The sequence below is a fragment of the Nanorana parkeri genome, unplaced genomic scaffold, assembly GCF_000935625.1.
Source record: "Nanorana parkeri isolate BGI_ZX_2015 unplaced genomic scaffold, ASM93562v1 scaffold1392, whole genome shotgun sequence".
In the NCBI taxonomy this organism is placed as follows: Eukaryota; Metazoa; Chordata; class Amphibia; order Anura; family Dicroglossidae; genus Nanorana; species Nanorana parkeri.
The window spans coordinates 158620-180072 of NW_017307660.1; the positions used below are offsets into that span (position 1 = coordinate 158620).

Sequence of the window (21453 nt, forward strand, 5' to 3'; positions counted from 1 at the left end):
ATCATTTAAGGTAAGCATGTGTAATGCTCTGGACTACAAATCCCAGAGACGTAAAGCTTATCCCAAGGATGAGCCCAGCTGTAAAGCTTGGCAAAACTTTAATTTCTATTTGTTGTCTGTTCTTGCTGTAAAGCTTCAAGGAAACTGACCCAGTAGCATTTAAAAGTACTTTACTTGGCGAAAATGCTGCGTGTACAAACTTGGTTACAGGAAACAACAAATACATAAACAAGACAGGCTGCTACAAACATTCACATGCACCCACTACACTATCTTCTAGTACATGTATGATTTCTAGGAGGGGAAACACTGAAAATGTACTTAGCTCAGGCTGCAGGCTCCACAAATTCTGTGATGAGCAGGACTTCTTGGCCTAGGAAAAGGACTTCTCGTTGCAGTCTCTGCTAAATCCTTTGTATGTCCTGGTCTTGAAGCAAGTCCTCTCGTTTTGTGAAGCCCAACTTTACTGTCCCCCTCCTGTGAAGCCCTCGTCTTGTGAAGTCCTCTGAACCTTTCAGCTACTTGCTTTTTATTGAGCGAAAACTGGCCTAACACTTGGAAGCGCCTCCCCTTTCACTTTTAGGAAAATGAAATACCATGCATTTCACTTTCCCACCCCTAGGTGGCAGCGTTGTAACATAAATTGCCATCAGTAGTCCAGATTTGATTTGAGTCTTGACCAGGCTAGGTGTGGCTGTTTATGCAAAACTGACCCATACAGTGGAAAAAACCCTGAATGTTGTCATCTTCTATTCCGTCAAATGGTTAATGCATATTCTCATAGAGGAAAATAAACATAAAATCCATAGTGCTCCCTGTTTAAAACATTCTTTTTTTAAAGATCAAAAATACAGAACACTTACATGAAAATGTGTGCAATGAACCAGTGCACTCAATATAACATATTCTTAGAGGAATGGGCTGCAAAAATCAGTCTGTATCACTCTTGTATATATTCCTGTTCCACACTCCAAAATGTCACTTGAACTCCACCCCACATTCTATATCTAATCGACTTCCTCAGGGGTACATTCCATCAGGGTTATTCCATCATGGGTAAACCCATGATGAAATAAACCTAAAACGTCTCATATCAGACCACTTTTAAGAATGCATGTGGAACTTAGTGCATTGACAAAATGCATTACAAAGAAAAGTACAAGTAAATATCCACACAGCTTAAAAAACAGTATCACAGATAGCATAAATGTACTCCCATAAAATTAAAACAACATATAAATGACTATATAAATGACTATAAATGATCAATGTGATTGCAAACATTTCTGACAGAGGACCATATATCGCCTACACCATCGTGATATCATCATTATAGCCTATTTGAAAATAATAATGACATATATTGCATGTAAAAGAAATGAATATAATAAATTAACCTATAGTGAACACCTATAGAGTGTTAATAGCATGACATACAGTATCACAACATGCTAAACTAGATCACACATACACTTCAATTATCATCCAGATACAAACTACAGTACTGTAGTCTAAGTTTTTATTCATTATATTAGTTACATGCATTATATCTAATTGTTGTTTTCAAATGGGCTATAATGCACCTGTAGTGTAGGCAATCTGTGTCTGAGGCTCAATCTTTTTTTATAGCTATTCACTGTAGCTTGATCTGCTTGTAGTTAAGTCCGCTTCCAGATATTTTTGGTATCACACTGATAGTTTGTAATCATTTATGTGTTGTTTAATTTTATGGGAGAACATTTATACTATCTGTGATACTCATTTGTCATTGAAAGAGCGCACTGCACTCCTCCTTCTGGGCCTCCTCCTGTATTATCACCCAGGCCCCTTATTGCTAAGCTCCTTCACTTCAGGGACAAAGTGGCTGTGCTCTAGGCCTCTTGTCTAGCTGGGGAGCTTTTTTATAATGGCAATTGCATCTTCATCTTTCCTGATTTCTCCACCGAGGTACAACGACAGGAAGGCGTCACCTATGCCATGATGTATCCTGCTAAACTTCGTGTGTAGACTGATGGTAAAATGCACTTTTTCTCTACACCCGTTGAAGTGTCCAACTGGATGGATGGCAAGGGTCTTCCTCAATGCAGACGCCGCCAAAATGATGACCTGCCGGACTAAGGGAGTCTCTGCCTCCTTTAAGTGTTCTTTCTATCACTGAGCATGAAGCTGAGTGCTCTATATGATCGACCTGATGACCCTATTATTGTCCTGCACTGTTTTATGCCTTGTTGTTCTCTCCATGCTGATATGTGCGGACATAGTGTCCTTTTATCATGCTGTGTTTTCCTCCTACTTGGGAGTGAGAGTCTTTTTTTATGCACTCTATCTGCTTGGGACCTGGATTTGTTTAAGTCAAGTCCCGATCAGAGTGGTTATGCCCCCTGCCTTGTTGGCCTTGCTCTAAACTAGAGTGTAGTTATTTTTCAGGGTTTGAGCTTCTTAGAATTGGGTTAACATGCGGGGAGTGATGGGAACGGTAGTTCTTGTTGTGTTCATTGTTTTCAATATGTATGTACTGTTTTTAAGATGGATATGGTTGTCTCAACCTCTTCAGTCTCTGTATACTCATGTCTCCATCCATGTGCTTCTACTGCTATGTCTTCCTTCTGATGGCATATAAATTTATTTCATGGAATGTTAGTGGGCTGAACTAAACTCAAGCGGTCATTGGTCTTTGATTTTCTTTACAAGTATCGGCCTCATGTAGTGTGTCTCCGAGAGACTCATTTGATGGGCTCCAAGATATTGGGTCTGAAGAAGCACTAGATGGCTAATCCTTTAATGCTGTATATTCCTCGTACTTCCATGGTGTGTTGATTTTAATTGTTAAGTCCCTATTTCCCTGATCAATTTTGATGCCTAGATTTTGTCGTAGATACTGGTTATGCCTAGTAATGAACACATCTTGTCTTTGGTCAAGAGTGATCAGGCGGGTTTTATGCCAGGCCGCTCAACCAGAATGAATATTCGTAGTCTACTTACTAACCTTCAATTGTCCCATCCCACTGTGGAGGGTAGGACCTTGGTCTCCCTAGACACGAAGAAGGTTTTGACAGTGTTGAATGGCCATATTTGTTGAAGGTGCTGCACCTTTTTGGGTTTGGTTGCTGTATGATACAATGGGTTAAGATTCTTTACAACTCCCAGGTGGCTAGATTACGGGTTAATAAAGATGTATCTACTCCCCTTTCTCCTATCTGACCCTAATGGCTCCCTGGCAGTGGCGTAGCGAGGGGGGGCGCCTGCTCCGGGCGCAGGGGCGAACTGACTGTGCGGCCGTCTCCGCAGCTCCCGGTCAGCCCGCCCGCATCAGATGCTCTAATCGGCCCTCTACAGTGCCTGATTAGAGGGCCGCCTCTGCCTGATCCAGCCAGTATGCGATTCGGGCTTGCTGGATCAGGCAGACGCAGCCCTCTAATCAGGCATTGCAGAGGGCTGTCCGTGGGGGCCTCCCGAGGACCCACTTGAGGAACGAGCAGCCGGCTATTACAGAGCCGCATCTGATCCGGACGAGCTGACCGGCCGGGTGCAGGTGGCAGAGAGGCAGCGGAGGGATGGAGCAGTTGCGGCTACAACAGACCCCCACAACCAGGGTCCAGGGAGCCCCCACTGACCACCAGGGTAAGGAGACATTTTTAAATAGCTTAGCTTCCTCAGCTTCTTTGGGGTCCCTAGGTGACATTAGGGGTCTGAAAGACCCCTGATGTCTCCATAAGGAGGACCTGTCACACCCTATCTGCTATTTCATAGGGTGCTTGTTAGCCCCCTATGTGATAGCAATAGGGTTAGTGTAAAAAAAAAAGTGTTTAACAATTAAAGTAACATAAAAGAAAAAAAAATGTAAGTTCCCCGCCCACACGCGTCACCGAGCCTATGTGCGAAAACGACAATTGCGCTACACATATACGTCGGAGTGAGAGCAATCATTCTAGAGCCATGAATCACTGATAACACTAAACTGATGAGCGGTAAAATCGTTTAAAATGATCCCTATGGGAAATTTTGAGTATTGACTTTTTTTGCGGCTTCATGGGCGAACACAATTTTAAGGCTTGACATGTTTGGTAACTATTTACCGGACCTGACCCCGTCTTTTATATTTTACCAAAAAATTGGGTATTATATTATGTTTCTGTGCACTAAATTTTAACCCCTTCATGACTGAGCTTGTTTTTAGTTTCTGTTCGTAAATGACCGACACACTTATAGTTTATTTTTTCCTAAAAATATCGGTTTGTAAACATTTGCGTAAAAACCGTGCAACATAAAAAATTGCAACTAGCATTTTTTTATTCTACCGGGCCTCTGCTTTCAGAAAATATATAATTGTTTGGGGGTCTGAAGCTGTTTTCTAGCCAACAATGTATATTTTATCGTGTGTGCGCAAATAGTAAAAAAAATGCCCCAGACAGCAAGTGGTTAAAAAAAATATATATTATTTTATGTTCCCGGTGACATTTTCGGGGGCATAATTTGTCCGGGGACAGTCTCCTCAATCTGGGGATTGTCCCCAGAAATTGAGGACAAATGGTCACCTTACACAGAAAGCCCTCACTCCAGGGAGCCTCCACTGGCCACCAGGGAGCCCCACTAACCAACAAGGATCCTCTACTGGCCACCAGTGAGCCTCCGCTAACCACCAGGGAGCCCCCACCAGCCACAGTGGAGCCCCCACTACCCACCTGGGAGCTACCACAGAGCTCCCACTAATTATCAGGGAGCCTGCACTGGCCACCACAGATCCCACACTGACCAGCAGAGAGCCACTGACCACCTGACAGTCCTCATTGGCCACCTGATTAGCCTAATTAGGGAGCCTCCTCTACTGCACCCACATGGACCCGAGAAACTCTCTGGACCCCTGGTGGGAGCCCGCACAGCCCACCTAAGAGCCCACACTGGCCACCTGAATGCCCGCACAACCTCCTGAAAGCCTGCAGACATGAGACGGCAAACCCAGATCAACATAGAGTATGTAGCTTCATATTATTCTGCATTGCTGTAATATGTATTGCTGGGATTTGTAGTCCTCTGTAGCTGGATGCCATTCTCCATTACTGTATAATATATTGCTGGGATTTGTAATCCTCTATAGCCGGTTGGGATTCTCTATTGCTGTATAATGCATTGCTGGGATTTGTAGTCCTCTATATCCAGTTGCCATTCTCCATTGTTGTATAATGTATTGCGTAATGTATTGAATTATCCTTCGAACCAGAGGGACAGCAGTATGGATGAGGTAGTGATATAATGGTTGTGGGGGCGCAAAATTTTGTTCTGCCCCGAGTGCCCGCAACTCTGGTTACGCCACTGCTCCCTGGCTCACCTACTTCAATTACTAGAGACATTTGGGTACTATTCGGGCTTTAAAGTTAATTGGGACAAGTCTTTTTTCCCCCTAGAAGCTAATACGGTAGCTCATGTCCATCCCACGTCCACACTGAGAGTGGCCCACGAATCTGATTATTTAGGTGTCAAGGTTTAACTCCCTCTCTTCTTATATCGAGAATAACACAGGTCTGCGACTAAAAAGCTGTTTGATTATTTTCATCTAATTTCCATGTATTTTGGTGTGCTGAATGCAGACCTGTGTAATTTAGCGCCTGTGATCGAATCCCTTCAATTGAAGATGAAACAGTGGCAGGATTTACCCTTAGATCTTATGGGAAGGGTCAATATTATTAAAATGATTTTTTTCCTACACTTTTGTATATCATGGCTAACTCTCAGTGCTACATCCCACAAATGTTCCTAAAATTAACTTCCTCAGTATTACATTTCTATGGCAGGGACAGACTCTTCGAGTGGCTAACCAGTGCATCATAAATAGACTGCTCTTCATTGTTTGGACATGGACAGAGTGGTTAAAGTACCTACGCATTATGGCTCTCTTTTGCAAGACAGACTTAGAATCATTAAGGGCCCTTGCAAGGGTCATGCAGCCTTTTTGGCCACGGCAGCCTATAGTTCAAGCATATCCTATCAAGCAATGGAAACTTTTTTCCCAATTACGGACTTTTGTCCTGTTTTGCTCACAGTTTTACAAAGTCTCAGTGGTCAAGATCTGAAGAGCTACAGGTACTTAGGTAAATTAACCTAAGTATAAATAGGGTTTTTTGTTACTGTAAAATCCTGTGCATTAATTGAAGGACACAACACCCACACGCTGGTCTGTCAGGCTGTTCCTCTTGTTGAGAGTGTTCTCCTGTACTGTTTTTTTACTAACTGAGCTGCCTGTAGCAGACGGGGGGTTTGGCAAAGGCTGCCCCCAGGCTGTGCTTCTTTTGTTTTGTTCCTAGCATCCTATTCCTGTAGGTGGCATTATAACCTATCCATCAAGATCTAAAGGTTGATGCTGTGTTATTCCATGATTGCAGAGAAAAGATTTTGCTATAACAAAATGTCTTATTATTTACTTGGTTACCAAATGAGCCAGAGTGTCACTATCTGGGATCAGGCTCGGAGTCCAGTAGCTGAAACAGCAGGCAAGTTTGTAGTATAAACAGACTGGGTTTAGTACATAAACAAATGGTAGCAGCATAGGAGCAGGCAGAAGCATTGGCAGTGATCAAGCAAAAATCAGTCAAAAGTATCAGGTTTAAAGTGGAGAGCAATAAACGTAGTCGGTGAATTGGCTGCCGGATGCAGTCTAGCAGTATCAACAGGAAGGAAGATACTGACACAAGCACAATAATCTGGCAAAAAGAAAGTGCAGAGGCATGGCATGAATAGGGAAACTATCTCAGCAATCCAGGGCATTATTTGCCAGTCTGAGGCCACCAGAGTGGTGGACATCTCTTCAGTTTGAAGCGCTGCAAGCATATGAAGCCTGGACCAGGCAATGAACCTTGGACTGTTGTGTGGACTGTGCTGTGACATCATGAGGTCTGCATGTCCAAGGATCCCATCAGAGGTGAATCAGATGAAACACATCTTGTTGTAGAGTCCAATCCCATTGGTGCAGTTGTTGATGGTTTAGGAAGTCCGTCTTGGGATGTGGACAGCCAACATAATGTTCTGCGCAACACAGGATGTAAGCCACTTCCTTTCTGCTGCTTAACTCCTGGTTTTTCTTGATTATTTTTTTGAGCCGCTCAGCAGACTAACTTCTTCTTGCATCCAGCAACCCTTTACCGATAGGATACTGAGGGATTCCCCCCAGCCATAGAGGCTTGAACCTGAAGTGAGAATCTTCTAGCATAGAGAGAACCAACTCTGAGAGAACATGTGTGACGAAAGCTACCACAGCAAGTCCTGTTTGTTTTGAAGAACCAGGGAATTATTGTCCCCTTTACACAATGAGCTGTCCCATTTGGTCTCCCTAATGTCCAGTGGCATGTCTAAGTATTCCAGGAACTGCAATGTGGCCATACAGGACAAGTGGTGAATCACAAGCCAGGTAAAGTGTCTCCAGGGTCCCTGATGATGAGATAATCAAGGTATGCTGTAACCAAAATTCTGCCTGGCTTTAGGTACATGAGTACTGGGAACAAGGGTGTCTGCAACCAGGGGTGTCTGCAACCAGGGAAACTATCTCAGCAATCCAGGGCATTCTTTGCCAGTCTGAGGTCTGCCACATCACTCATGCCTATTCTCTCAGAGACCAAATTGTCATCCTGTTTCTTGGTCAATAACCTTAACAGCATAGATATAAAAGCCTGGGTTCTGTAAAAACACAGCTTGAATGAAGCGATCATATCCACCATGACTTGCTCATCGTGCTGCATTTACCAATGTACGTGGAAGGTTTTCTTTAATGTGTTGCCCTGGTTTAACCCTGGGGCCTTCTCTGTTGCCAGGGTCCTCAGTTTTCTGCTTGACCAGAGACTTACATTGAGCACTATTATGGGACAGATCTCTGCTTCCTCCATGCTTTTTTGAAGCCCAATGGAATCCCACTCCCTGATATGTACCTTGTGACCACACGGTGATCAGTTTATAAGTTAAATGTGTAGTGGTGTTGGGTTATGTTTGAGTGCGTTATGCTGTGTGACCTGGTTATGGAAAGAGTATCAGCACCATCCCTCGTTATCTCCCATTGTTCTCTGAGGGAGCTCAGAACAATGACATTCTGGCCAGGCTCTGCTATGGCTGTCTGGAGTTCGTTAGCAGGTGGACACCTGTGGTGTTGAGCAGACCGATTGTCTGGGAGGGTGGATGTGATGGGATTATATTCTGATTTCATCACTTGCTGTATAAAAGTTTGTGCAGTTGTTCAATAAATCAGAGTTTGTTTACCCTACACTCAAGCCTTGGCTAGTGACTGGGGAAACTGGGAGCTACAGATCAGCGGGTTCCAATATCTCCTCAGCAAGGAAGAAGACAGCGGCGGACATACTCATCCTGAGTACGGGGGTCCGTCACATTGGTGGCAAACGGTGGGATGCTCTTCCTTGCCTAAGGAGACATTCAAACCACCACCGGGACACTGCCTTCATCATCGGATGAGAGGCCGTCAAGGCGTGAATGGAACAGCAGTACGACAAGCTCAAGAGGTCCGCGTTGAAGAACTTACTGGAAGCCCGGGGAAAAGTTGCCATCAACAAGCCCAAAGGCGCTATCATTGCCGAGCTGAGGCAGTCCGGGTAGCCGGAGGATATGTATACCGCATCCCCACAGCCAGAGTACATCTCCACTGGGGTGCCGTAGCACGGGATATGGAGATTGGGCTAATGAAAGATTTACCGGCAGATGTTCTCCTTGGCAACGATTTGGGACTCCTCACCTCCACCTTTGCTCCGGTCGCCAGAGAGGAAGTAAACCCTGTTACCACCCGCCAACAGGTTCGAGAAGCTGCTCAACCACTCTCTGAGGGGATCCAGGTAAGACCTTCTAACCTTGACTGTGACGCCCTTACCCCCTCTTTGCGGTGGGACTCGCCTGCAGACTTTGGGAGGGAGACATTAGAGGATGAAACGTTAGCGTCCTATAGACAGCAGGCGGGGAGAGACCCGGGAGGGGTGGGTGACGTTAGATTTGAGTGGGACCAAGGAAAGTTATATAGAATCACCGGGGGAGCGGGGAGAGGTGTGGCAAGACACCTGTGGTGTTGAGCAGACCGATTGTATGGGAGGGTGGATGTGATGGGATTATATTCTGATTTCATCACTTGCTGTATAAAAGTTTGTGCAGTTGCTCAATAAATCAGAGTTTGTTTACCCTACCCTCAAGCCTTGGCTAGTGACTGGGGAAACTGGGAGCTACAGATCAGCTGGTTCCAATATCTCCTCAGCAAGGAAGAAGACAGCGGCGGACATACTCATCCTGAGTACGGGGGTCCGTCACATACCTCACTTACAAATTTCACACATTGTTCCCCTGTCAAGCATTCTACTACTCCATGCGATCTCAGTCTTGTCCTAGTAGCCCTTCAGGATACCCGTTTCAAGCCACTGTGCAAAGTTCTTTCCAAGATCCTCTTCCAGAAGTTAGCATTCTTGCTCACTATTACCTCAGCAAGGAGATTGTCTGGGATGGCAGCTCGTACCTGCAAAACACTCAAGCAAAAGGTGGTCTTTTGAACTCAACCATCCCTTCTTCCAAAGGTAATACCTACCTTTCACATTGAAAGCATTCTTTCATCTTTTTGTTCCTTTCCTTTGCATCTAAAGGAGATTGCTCTTCATTCCCTAGATGTGGTCAGAGCAGTCAGGCCTAAACCATACTGCTGTAGTTCGCAAGACAGATTCCCTGTTTATCATACCTGAAGGTCCTCGTAAGCTTCACACACAATACATTGTATCCTGTATGATTAGATTACTGTATCAAACCATTTCACCTCCGTTTTGCCCCTAGAGCTTTGTCCAGTGCCCTGCCTGCACTTTTACCATTCTTTCTGACTGGAAACTTGAGAACGTCCATGGCGTCCAAAAAGCATCCTCTGAGGTCAAAAGTGGTTTTAGACCAGCTTGAAAACAGCGATAGTGATTTAGAATCACCTTAAGCGATAGCGATTCGTGGGGAAATTCGTTGTCAGACACTGAAAGTGACGGCAGCGACGATTCTGCGACAGCTCAGTGATGTGCGAAATTGGTGCTCTATTGACTGTGGTACGGATCAGGCAGCGCCCCCAAGATTCCCATTTACTGGAGCATCTGGTATGAAAGTAGATGTTGAACACGACAACCCCTTGGCATACCTGACCGATGAGGTTATTGAAGAAATAGTTAATGAGACAAACCGAAGCTACTCTGCATCGGAAGTTTTCCAGAAGCAGAAAGTGGGAACCAGTGACCAAAGATGACATTTGGAAATGTCTGGGCCTAATAATACTTCAGGGAGTGGTGTGGAAACCCCTGCAGAAGTGGTATTGTACAAATAATAAATTACTTGCCGATCCATTCTTTGGCACGGTCATGTCAGAGTACAGATTTTCCCTCGTCATGAAGTTTTTATACTTCGCAAACCACATCCCGCACCAAAACTAAAGAAAATTTGGAAGGTATCTCAAATGATTGTCCCAGAAAGAGACATCAGCATAGATGAAAGTCTAATGGCCTACAAGGGAAGGCTCAGCTGGGTACAATACATAGCATCAAAGAGAGCACGATTTGGCGTAAAATCCTACATGCTATGCAAATTGTCAACTGGCTACATTTGGAGTTCAGTCATTGAAACGTTCCTCCTGGCCGGGCCGCGTCACGTGTGCGTTCCAGCGTGGAACGCAGCCGCGGGAGAAGCCGCAGAGGGCTCGTAGGGTGCGCTCCACGCTGGAACGCGGAAGTGCGCCACAGCCGCGTGACGTCACGGCCGCGGCCTATTTAAACTTCAACCCAACGATGCAGGGTGTTCACTATTGGGTTTCTCATGCCCAAACATCCTGGAACCTCGTTCTTCAAGGAGACTGTCTCGCCAGGAGCTAAAGGAGGACTACCCTACTGCTGGAAGAAGTGACCTCTGTCACTACTGCTCTGCACCTAAGCGCAAGTACCTTAAGCCGATAGGGGTTTTCACTTCTATGGACTGCCTAGGGGTTTCCATCAGTAAGAAGTGTATGTGTATAGTACTGGACTGCCTACCACCTATCTCATATAAGTATATATGCACGTGTGTACCTCCGGACCACCTATAAGTACTGGGAAATGTTCCACTTATAACAGTTGGCTAATCTCCACCTCTATACAGCAGGGTGCAAGCAACCTCACCTGAAGACCCTTGGTGGTTCCATCCAGGCTTAGGACCTGATTACTCCGTCTGCATACTAATTATCATTCCCCTCCTGTACGGCTCATGATGCAAGAACCCCAAACTCTCCGCCTATGATTGAGAGCGACGCCTGGGGTTCGTGACTGAGCGCCGTACAGAGTCCTTTCTCGGGGTCCTTCGCATCCGCAGTTGAGATCCTATTCACCTACTATTAACTACAAGCGGGCTGTGACAGACACTAATGGATCTGCAGGGTGCTTACAACCTGATCAGGGTAAAAGAAGGGGATGAGTGGAAAACAGCTTTCAGGACCCGATATGGCCTTTTTTAATACAACGTCATGCCTTTTGGCTTATGCAACGCCCCTGCCACTTTCCAACATCTAATAAATGATATCTTCAGGGACCTACTGGATGTCTGCGTAGTAGTTTACCTAGACGATATCCTGATTTACTCAGAAGATCTCGAAACCCACAGAAAACATGTGCGCTGGATTTTAGCCCGACTCAGGGCACACTCTCTTTACGTGAAAGCTAAAAAATGTGTGTTTGAGCAGAACACCATAACCTTCTTGGGATACGTCATCTCTCCTTCAGGCATTCAAATGGATCAGTCTAAAATCCACTGCATTCAACAGTGGCCAGTACCACATACAAGGAAGGCTCTGCAAAGTTTCTTAGGATTCGCTAACTTCTACAGGAAGTTTATAAGGAACTTCTCCGCTATCATGAAGCCCCTATCCGCTTTAACCAGTACCAAGAACGCCTTCTCATGGTCGTCAGAGGCCCAAGTCGCCTTCGACCTTCTAAAGAACCACTTCGTATCTGCCCCCATCCTACAGATACCCAACCCGGAATACCACTACGTCTTGGAAGTCGATGCTTCTCAAGTCGCTATCGGTGGGATCTTGTCACAACGTCTTGGGGTGGCAACCCCTCTACACCCAGTCGCCTACTTCTCCAGGACTCTCAACTCCTCGGAACAAAACTATCCCATCGGAGAGAAGGAGTTGCTAGCCATTAAGGCCGCCCTCGAAAATTGGAGACACCTACTGGAAGGTACCAAATACCCTTTTACAATATTCACTGACCACAGAAACCTACAGTATCTCAAGACCTGCAAAACTCTATCAGCCCGGCAAGTCCGCTGGAGCCTGTTCTTCGACCGCTTTGACTTCATCATCTCATACAGACCAGGATCCAGGAACGGGAAAGCCGATTCTCTCTCTCGCATGCACGAAGACAATGCGATCACAAGGCCTTCGATCTCTGTTATCCCACCTAGCAAATTCCTCTGTGCGACAGTACCCTTCAAGCAGCAAATTAAAGACAATTTGCCCACAAACCCCGACCACGTACCTCCGGGCCTCGTCATGGACGACGAAGGTTTCTTATTTAAAGACACCAAATTATATGTACCACCCGAGACGCAGATGCCTCTAATTCAGCTTCTACATGATGCTCCTTTGGCGGGCCATCCTGGAATAACTAAGACTCTAGACCTCCTCAGTAGGCATTTCTGGTGGCCTCGCATGAAAGACGCTGTAACCTCCTACATAAATACCTGCCAGATCTGCATCTCTTGCAAGCGTGAAAGACGCCCTCCCTACGGTCTGCTCATTCCACTCGAAACTCCAACCAGACCATGGGAGTATATCTCCTTCGATTTTATTGTCGAACTACCCGCTTCTCAGGGCCATAACACTATAATGGTTTCTGTTGACCTCCTCACTAAGATGGCACACTTCATTGCGTTAAAGAAACTACCCTCTTCTAAGGAGACCGCTCAATGCTTCCTCACGCACGTTGTCAAGTTACACGGGTTGCCCACTCGAATCATATCAGACAGGGGAACACAGTTCGTATCTAAATTCTGGAAGGCACTCTGCTCAGCCCTGGACATCGAGCATCGATTATCAACGGCCTACCATCCCCAGACCAACGGACAAACGGAGAGGGCAAACCAATGCCTCGAACAATACCTGAGATGCTATACGACCAACCTTCAAGACAACTGGGTTGAGTTGCTTCCACTAGCGGAATTCGCCTTCAACAATGCCACCAGTTCTTCCACGGGGCTCACTCCCTTTTTTGCCAACTATGGATTCCATCCAAACCAGCTACTATGTTGCCACGATGAAACTCGAACTCCCTCCGGCGCTGAGGGTACACCCCTGTTTCCACGTCTCCTTGCTGAAGCCTTTTCGGCCTGACCCATTCCCGAACCGGCTGCCTCCACCTGCTCCCCCGGTACAAGTGCAGGGTGAGACCGAATACGAGGTGGGCTCGATTCTTGATTCCAGGAAACGCAGGGGCTGCCTCCAGTACCTGATCCGTTGGAAGGGGTACGGTCCTCTTGAGGATTCTTGGGAGAGTGACCGGGATGTCCATTCCTCCTCTATTGAAACGGGGCTTCCATAGGAGGTATCCCTCCAAACCTTCATCCTCGAGGAACCCCGGTGCGGTTCCCTTGGGGAGGGGGTCCTGTAACGTTCCTCCTGGCCGGGCCACGTCACGTGTGCGTTCCACAACTTTGCTTAGGTTCTCTTGTAGTGCAAATATCTCATGTTCGGAATTTACTGCTCTGCAGACATTAGTATCATCCGCAAAAACTGAAACTGAGCTATTTAGTCCATTCTCTATGTCATTGATAATTGATGCTAAGCTGACAGGCTTGTATTTTCCCGGTGCACTTCTTTTAGCCTTTTTGAATATTGGTACTACATTTGCTCTCCTCCAATCAGCCGGGACCATACCTGTCATTAGACAAGTGCGATTTGTTTAGTTCCAAATCAAAATTTGCACGAAATGTCGTAAATTCGGATGTATCCGGATTCCGGATTACAAATTCAACGAATGCAAACGAATCCGAATTTCCGATATTTCCGATTCCGAAATTTGTTAGCGGTAGTCTGTACGAATTGTCGTTTCGTTTTCTTTACAGCAAAGTGACATTTGAGCAGGGGGGGAATGTTTTATTTTTTTAAAGTCTGCAGAAGAGGAAAAAAAAAGTGTGAGGTTCTCCCCCCAATTCACACCAGACCCTTTAGGTCTAGTAGGAATGTTAGGAGAGACCCCCCCCCAAAAATGCCACTCAGGTCTGTGAGCCAAAGTGTCATAATACTTTTCATAAATACTTTTGGACGAATTTTGGTTGCAGCAAAGTGACATAAATTGTTTATTTTTTTAAATGTCACTATGCTGCAACGAACGAACTAAACGAAACGACAATTCGTACAGAATACCGCTAACAAATTTCATCCGAATCCTGAAACAAATTGAGTTTCGGACCCGAATCCCGAAAAACGAAATAACGCAAAATGCGAAACGAAACAAATTTTTTTGCTGGTGCACATGGCTACCTGTCATTATACTGTCCATAATAATTTTGTACAAGGGTCTGGCTATGACTTGACTAAGTACCCTTGATGTAACTCGTCAGGTCGTGATCACATATTATGACCTACATTTTACCGCAGCCAGGTATACCATTTTATCTTCCTAAATTCTTTTTGATAGATTGTCAGCACTGGCAAAACAAAAAAAACTGAGCACATGATATGTCCCCATGGGGATCGGTAGGTTCCGGATAACTGTAGTTTCTGGTTGCTTGAGAGATAATTGTAACTCTCAAGCAACCACCCCTCCGCAGCACCCGGCTTCCCCCGCAGCAGCGTGGAGAACTAGCCAGCCTGCTATTGGCTATTGCAATAGCAGGCTGGCTATTGAAGCCCCGCCCACTGAGCAGAAGAGTGTCCCTGAGAGAGAAAGTTCTCTCTCAGCTCTGCTCTTCTGCTCAGTGGGCAGGAACAAAAGCCAGCCTGCTATTAGCATTTGCAAGATGTAAACAAATAATTTTATTAGAAACTAAATAAATTTAGTTGCTAATGAAATTTTTTAGTGTACTGTGTATCAAGCAACCAACATTTTTTCTACTGGGCATCAAGCCACCGACAAAAAATGCTGAATACTGGGGAGTTTACTGTATTTTTTTAAAATAGTGACATAAATGTAGAGTAAATGTTATAACTTGTTTTCTTTTTTTCTCTTTCAAGAAAGGAGACTGCACAACCTAGGCCTGCTTAAGGATCATCCATCTGAAACAATGTATTTTCTAAGCGGTTTGCGGGCAAGACAAGTTATTGACGACCATGTTCCATTTTTAGAAAGGGGTAAGATATGAGCACACGAAAAATAACAAATTCTTTTTAAATATAATTATATCTTAAAGTCTTCTGTTTTGTTTTTTCCATTGTATTTTTTTGCATATATAGAATTTTCTACTTCATCTGTACATTTATCTAATTATCCTTAAATCTCTGGATAGTTTAAAGATAAAGACGTTGATCCCTACTGGATTTAAGTCTTCGTTATATTAGCCACCCTTAAGATATCTTACTCCAAGGAATATATATTTTTTATTAACTGTTTTATTATGAGTAGTTACATAGTTGCTAAAGGAGAACTATGGAGTAAGTGTTTTGCCCCATAGTTCTCCTAAGGGTCACAGGAGGACACAAACTAGCGTCCTCCCATGACCCAAAGCTCAGTATACCGCGAGCTACAGCTCGCGGTATACTGAGACCGCCACAGCCGGGACGGATCCCAACATTAATGTCGAGATCCACCCAGCTGCGTGATTGACAGCTGGCTCTGCCTATCTAGAGGCAGAGTCAGCTGTACCCGCCCCCCTCCCCCATCCGTTCCACCAGTCAGCGCTGGAGGATCGGACAGGGGAGGGTGGGAACCCCAGGGGAGGGTGGGAATCCCTGCAAGGAGACGCGAGTGACAGTCACGGCTCTCAGCAGGGACCTGATCGAGAAGTGAGCGAGCGACGGTATGTGTTCGCTCACTTCCCGATCTATTGAGCTGACGTGTGACAGTTTCATTGTCACGTCGGCTCCAACTATGAGGTTGAGTGAAAATCACTCACCTCATAGTTCTCCTTTAAGGTTGAATATAGACACAGGTCCACCCAGTTTAACGTGTACGTGTGTGTAAGAATTTCCATACCCCTGTATATTGTATTCCTTGAGGAAGACATCTAGACATTTTTTGAATGTGTCTATACTCTCAGCTGATACCACTACCTGAGGAAGAGTGTTCCGCAACTTTACTTCTTTAACATTAAAGAATCCACTGCACAGTTTTAGATTAAACCTCTTTTCTTCCAGTCTCAGGTGGTGGCCTCTTATCTTTTATAGGGACCTTAGTTAGAGTAAACTATTTCTTACCGATTATTCCATCCCCATTTAACAATTTGTCATGTCTCCCCTTAATCACCTCTTCTGCAGATTGAATAAGTTTAGTTGATGTAATCTATATTCATAGTAAAGGTCTTCATTATGGGTAGGTTGTTTGTGCCAGACATGTTATAAAGCACAATAACTAAGAGACTTGCCTTCCCATTATGTGATTTTTCACAAACCAGTTAGCTATCAGTGTGTAGGCTGTGTCTGTGTGTTTTTAAATCTTGCATATCATGCTGCAGGACAACAAGGTCATATAGGGCAAAGGTGGCCATGCTTAAGCAGTATTCCAACTCAAAGCAGGGTTAAGAGAAAAGACAACATGACAAATGTTTCTTGGAATATAATTAATTTGATAGCTCGTACAACTTGATTCACTTGACCTATAAAATCAAACATTGGGGGTTGGCAATTAGTTATTTAAAAAACATGGGATTAAACTACGCACTCCCAATGGAACCCACACACCAGTACCCCAACAAAAGTCCTTGACATTTTCCAACAACATCTCTCAACTCTATATTCATCCCAAGGCCAATTCTCGACAACTCGGGCAACCCAATTCTTTGCGGACCTAGAGCTTCCCCGCCTCTCAAAGTCACAGATAGCCTCCTTTGAGGAGCCCATTACGGAGGAGGAAGTCCAACTGGCAATTGCCTCGCTTTCCTGCAGCAAAAGGCCAGGCCTAGATGGCTTCACTGCAGCATATTATGTTACCTTCAAAGACCTCCATTGACTAACTCCTTTTGACTAACTCCTTTAACTCCCCACGTAGCGGAAACTCCCTAGGTCCAGACTCCCTTACCGCCTTGATCTGCATTGTATCTAAACCCGCCACTGATCACACTAACCCCTCTAACTATAGACTGATCTCCCTACTTAATGTAGATATTAAACTACTAGCCAAAGTGTTGGCCAATAGACTTAATCGGGTGATCGGCCTACTGGTTTCCAATGACTAAGTAGCTTTCATCCTTACCAGACAAGCTAGCGACAACATCAGAAGAATCACTCTCCTTTCCCATGTAGCCAAAACTAAGAAAATACTCACCATGCTCCTTTCCCTTGATATTAAAAAAGCATTTGACAGTGTTTCCTGGCCCTACCTCTTCCAAACACTGCGACATTGGGGCTTTGGGTCGACCTTCTTAGTTTGGGTATCTTCCTTGTACAACTGGCCTACTGCTCGCATCAAGTACTCTGGTTTTTGCTCCCAACCCTTTCCAATCCTCAAAAGCACCAGACAGGGATGCCCTCTGTCACCACTCCTCTTTGCCCTAGCTCTAGAGCCCCTGGCCCAGAAACTTCGCAACTCCCAGAATATCACAGGCATCAACCATGCAGGCTTATATCACTTCATGTTCGCTGATGATGCCTTACTCTACATAACAAACCCAGTAGTGACCCTGCCTAACCTCACAAAACTCCTCCCAGAGTTTGCCTTTATATCAGGTCTCTATGTTAACGACTCAAAGTCCAAAGCTTTATATATTTCTCTACCTCCGACATTGGTCAAATCCCTGTGCAACAGCTATCCCTACTCCTGGTGTACGGACCATCTTTCCTAACTGGGAATCAAGCTCACGAATTCTTACTATTCTTTATATAACGCACACTACCCGGAGATAGTGACCAAGCTCTTACACATGCTATGGACATGGTCCTCTTGCCTAAGATCTTATACTTATTTAGAGTCTTGCCGGTGGCTATCCCTGCCCCTATCCTCAGGAAGCTTCAATCACATATCTTTAAGTTTATATGGGGAGATCGACGACCTAGAGTTCCTAGACGTACACTATATCTCCCGAAGGCCCGAGGAGGACTGGCTGTTCCACACTTAGCTAAATATTACCTTGCGGCACAGATTGGGCAACTGGTGAAGTACCACTCTGTCCTTGAGGCTCCGGCCTGGGTAGCTGTGGAAACCGTCCTGTCGCCAACCTCCTCTGGCTAAACCCGAAACACAGATCAATTATCTCCAACCCAATCACATCTCATTCACTTCGGCTAAGGGACTCCGTTAAAACTCCTAGCAGACTCCTTTCCCCACACCTACCCCTCATGTCCTTCCTCGCTAATCCTTCCTTCATCCCTGCCTTTCACCACCCATCATACTTTTCTGCATGGTCTGAGCGACACCTTACCTATTTCTGGCAGCTGCAGACCACCTCAGGTGTGAAACCCTTCCCACACCTACAAGAACACAGACAACTCCCGAGTAAGGAAATCTTCCGATACCTCCAAGTCAAAAACGTTATCACCTCATCCACTCCTAAACAGACTAGCCTCAAATTACTGTCCCCGTTCGAACGAATTTGCAGCGACAGTCCACATAGCCCTGGCCTTATCTCCCTCCTCTACTCCATGCTGGTCTCCCCCACGGATACACCTCCCCCTTCATACTGTCTCAATGGGAAAGGGACTTAGAGTCCAACATTGCCGAAGAGGTCTAGCAACAATTCTGGGCAAACACTAGATGCAGCTCGCGCTGTGTAAGCATGGAAAAGAAGATGTTTGGAAGGGTGGGGGTTTTTAGGCACTCTAAGCGATGATTTACAAAAAATTTTTATATAAAATGTATACATTTTATTAAATACATGATTAAAAAAAGTAAATCACAATATAGAAAAAGAGAACAAAAAGCGAGCAGAAACACCTCCAATATCCACCATTGCCCTGAGTATTAATTGGTTAAGACCAAGTTAACATAATTAGTTTAGCTAGTTCATTAGTAGGTCTCAACTCCCACAATATGGTTGACACACTTCAATTGGCTAGACGGCTAATCTGTAGCTATTCATTGGGGTTTAAATATTGAAGAAACCGAGAGGATTTAGCTTTATAGGCATTTGACACCATCCGTTAGATATGGATTCAGTGTATCGCCATCTGTGGCTAGCTGTGATTAGTTCAACATGATTATATAACACTCATCGTGGTTTTGGATTGCCATCCTATTATCGTCGATTGATATGTATCAACCATTAATAGGGTTAACATTGTACATGATTTAAAAAATTATGTTTTTTGTATGGTTTCTTAGCTTTGACTCAGGGAGTTGGAGCTGGTGGAATATAGCGACAACGCGTTTCGCGTATCACAACGCTTCTTCAGGTCTAGAGGTGGTCTGGATTAAGAATGTAGAACAATCACATAAATCATCTAATCAGCATCTAATAAATAGTATGAGAAAGTATGTATGCGTAATAGACAATAATGCACTCAAAAGTCCAAAGTATAAAATACGCCATTGTTTCCACAAACAAATATCAACAAGCAGAGAGCAGAAAGAAAACACAAAAACAAAGAAATATACAAATATATGTACATAAGGGGTGCCGGTTTTACCAGTCCCAAGTGAGGCCACCCGATGCCCCCATAGGGCAGTATTCAGCAGTTCAGAAGTTTCAAATTTCGCCCAGACAGTGGAATGAATTAGGGTAACAGCGTCTAGGCATGAAAAAGGCCCATATAATGTCAAGCGGCATAATCTACGAAAAAACAGGAGCAAGCAGAGAAAGAGAAGAAGGAAGAAAAACAAGAGAAAGCCAAAGACATCCACTAAGTAGAGATAGATGTCATACAGGAGGAACGTCCCATGGCTGAGATCAAAAAAGAAAAAAGGGGAGGTAGAAGAGGGATACCTTCCCTAATACAACCAATCACTTGCCAGAAGCAAGAAAAAAAGACACCGAAAGAAAGTTAGTGTTCAACAAAGCCCAGCAGGCCACCTCATCAGCGCTGCACCTGTGCTCTGAAAATCGTGATTACCAATAGAGTGAATAGCAAGTTTATCAGGTTCATATGAGGGGAAAAAAGTTACCTGTATATTAGATGGATTAGAGGATAGCCAAGGGGGCGGCAGCCTGTTTTCAAATCCACCATGTCCCTAGTATTCCATTCCAAGAGAGGCCATCGGTGTATGTCCAGACATGCCTCACCGGACATCTGAATCAACGATGGCCTACGCGGGCGTCTAAATCAGCCTGTGACGTAGTGGCGTCATGACCCTCGAGGGGCCACACCCCCCAGCTGATTGCGGACACTCGGCGCGGACCGTCGGAGACTGGTACGTCACCGGTATCCGCCCAGCGGGGGGTTGGGTTTAGGCTGGTCGCCCGAGGACGACGACGCCCATAGTCTGTCTGGAAAAGATCGGGAAATAACAAAGAATAAGGAAAAGGAGACCAACGGAATGCTTATAAAATACCGGGGTAGAAACGGAGATGGAATATCTCTAACCCCGTTGTGAAGTTACCCGGCATTATGTATTTAAGCTGAATAAGCCCATCGGGATCATCTAGTACCCTTCCGGAGACCTGCAGGACATAACAAGTAATTGTTACATTATATAAAGGTGATCGGGATATCATTAACAAAACATCTACAACGTTTATTAAGCACACATATCATATGCAGTTTACAGTATCATGACCTATGGTACAGAGCAGACATCATTACCCAAAAGAAAGTTAAAGGAAGGAGAGGCAAGACAGACAGGGAATGGGGGCGTGGCTTGCTCATGGCCGCGAGCAGAAGCACACTGTAAGAGCTCCGGCTGCTTCCCCGGGAACGGACCGCAGGAGCACTCTCCCACCACCCCAAACAAGCTCTAATGGGCAGATCCGGCAAGAGGGGGGCTAAGACTAAAGCCCGGACCCCTTTGCCAGCTCCACTCCCGAAAATCTGAACTTTTTTTCGTTCCGCTCCCGCCCACGTGACCGCATCGCGGGCCATCACTGCAGGGGGACTCTGATTCCTCGGTGGCTGGGGAAGATAGCGCGTCAGTGATGGGGGACGAAATGCTCCAGCGCTACTTCTCCATGCTGCCCACGAAGACGGAGCTGGAGGGGATGTTCTCCCGCCTGGAGGCATCCCACCGCCATGATATGGAGGAACTCAAGGTGGGCCTAGCCAGTTTTGGCCACCGACTGACGGAGGTGGAATCTACCACTGCGGCTGTGTCCTCATCCGTACAGCAACTCCAGGAAGAGGTAGGCAGACATCATGCCCTTTTACATCATCTTACCCTCCACATTGATGATCAAGAAGATCGCCAC

At 45.3% G+C, this 21453-nt stretch overlaps 1 protein-coding gene across 1 annotated transcript in view; it reads left to right on the plus strand.

Moving 5' to 3' along the window:
• The window catches only part of QPCT (glutaminyl-peptide cyclotransferase), a 205846-nt gene that overhangs the window by 152662 nt on the left and 31731 nt on the right, over positions 1 to 21453 (plus strand). The window contains exon 6 of the mRNA XM_018569769.1: positions 15200 to 15316. Coding sequence (XP_018425271.1) covers positions 15200 to 15316 — 117 coding nt within the window. The remainder of the gene's footprint in view (positions 1 to 15199; positions 15317 to 21453) is intronic.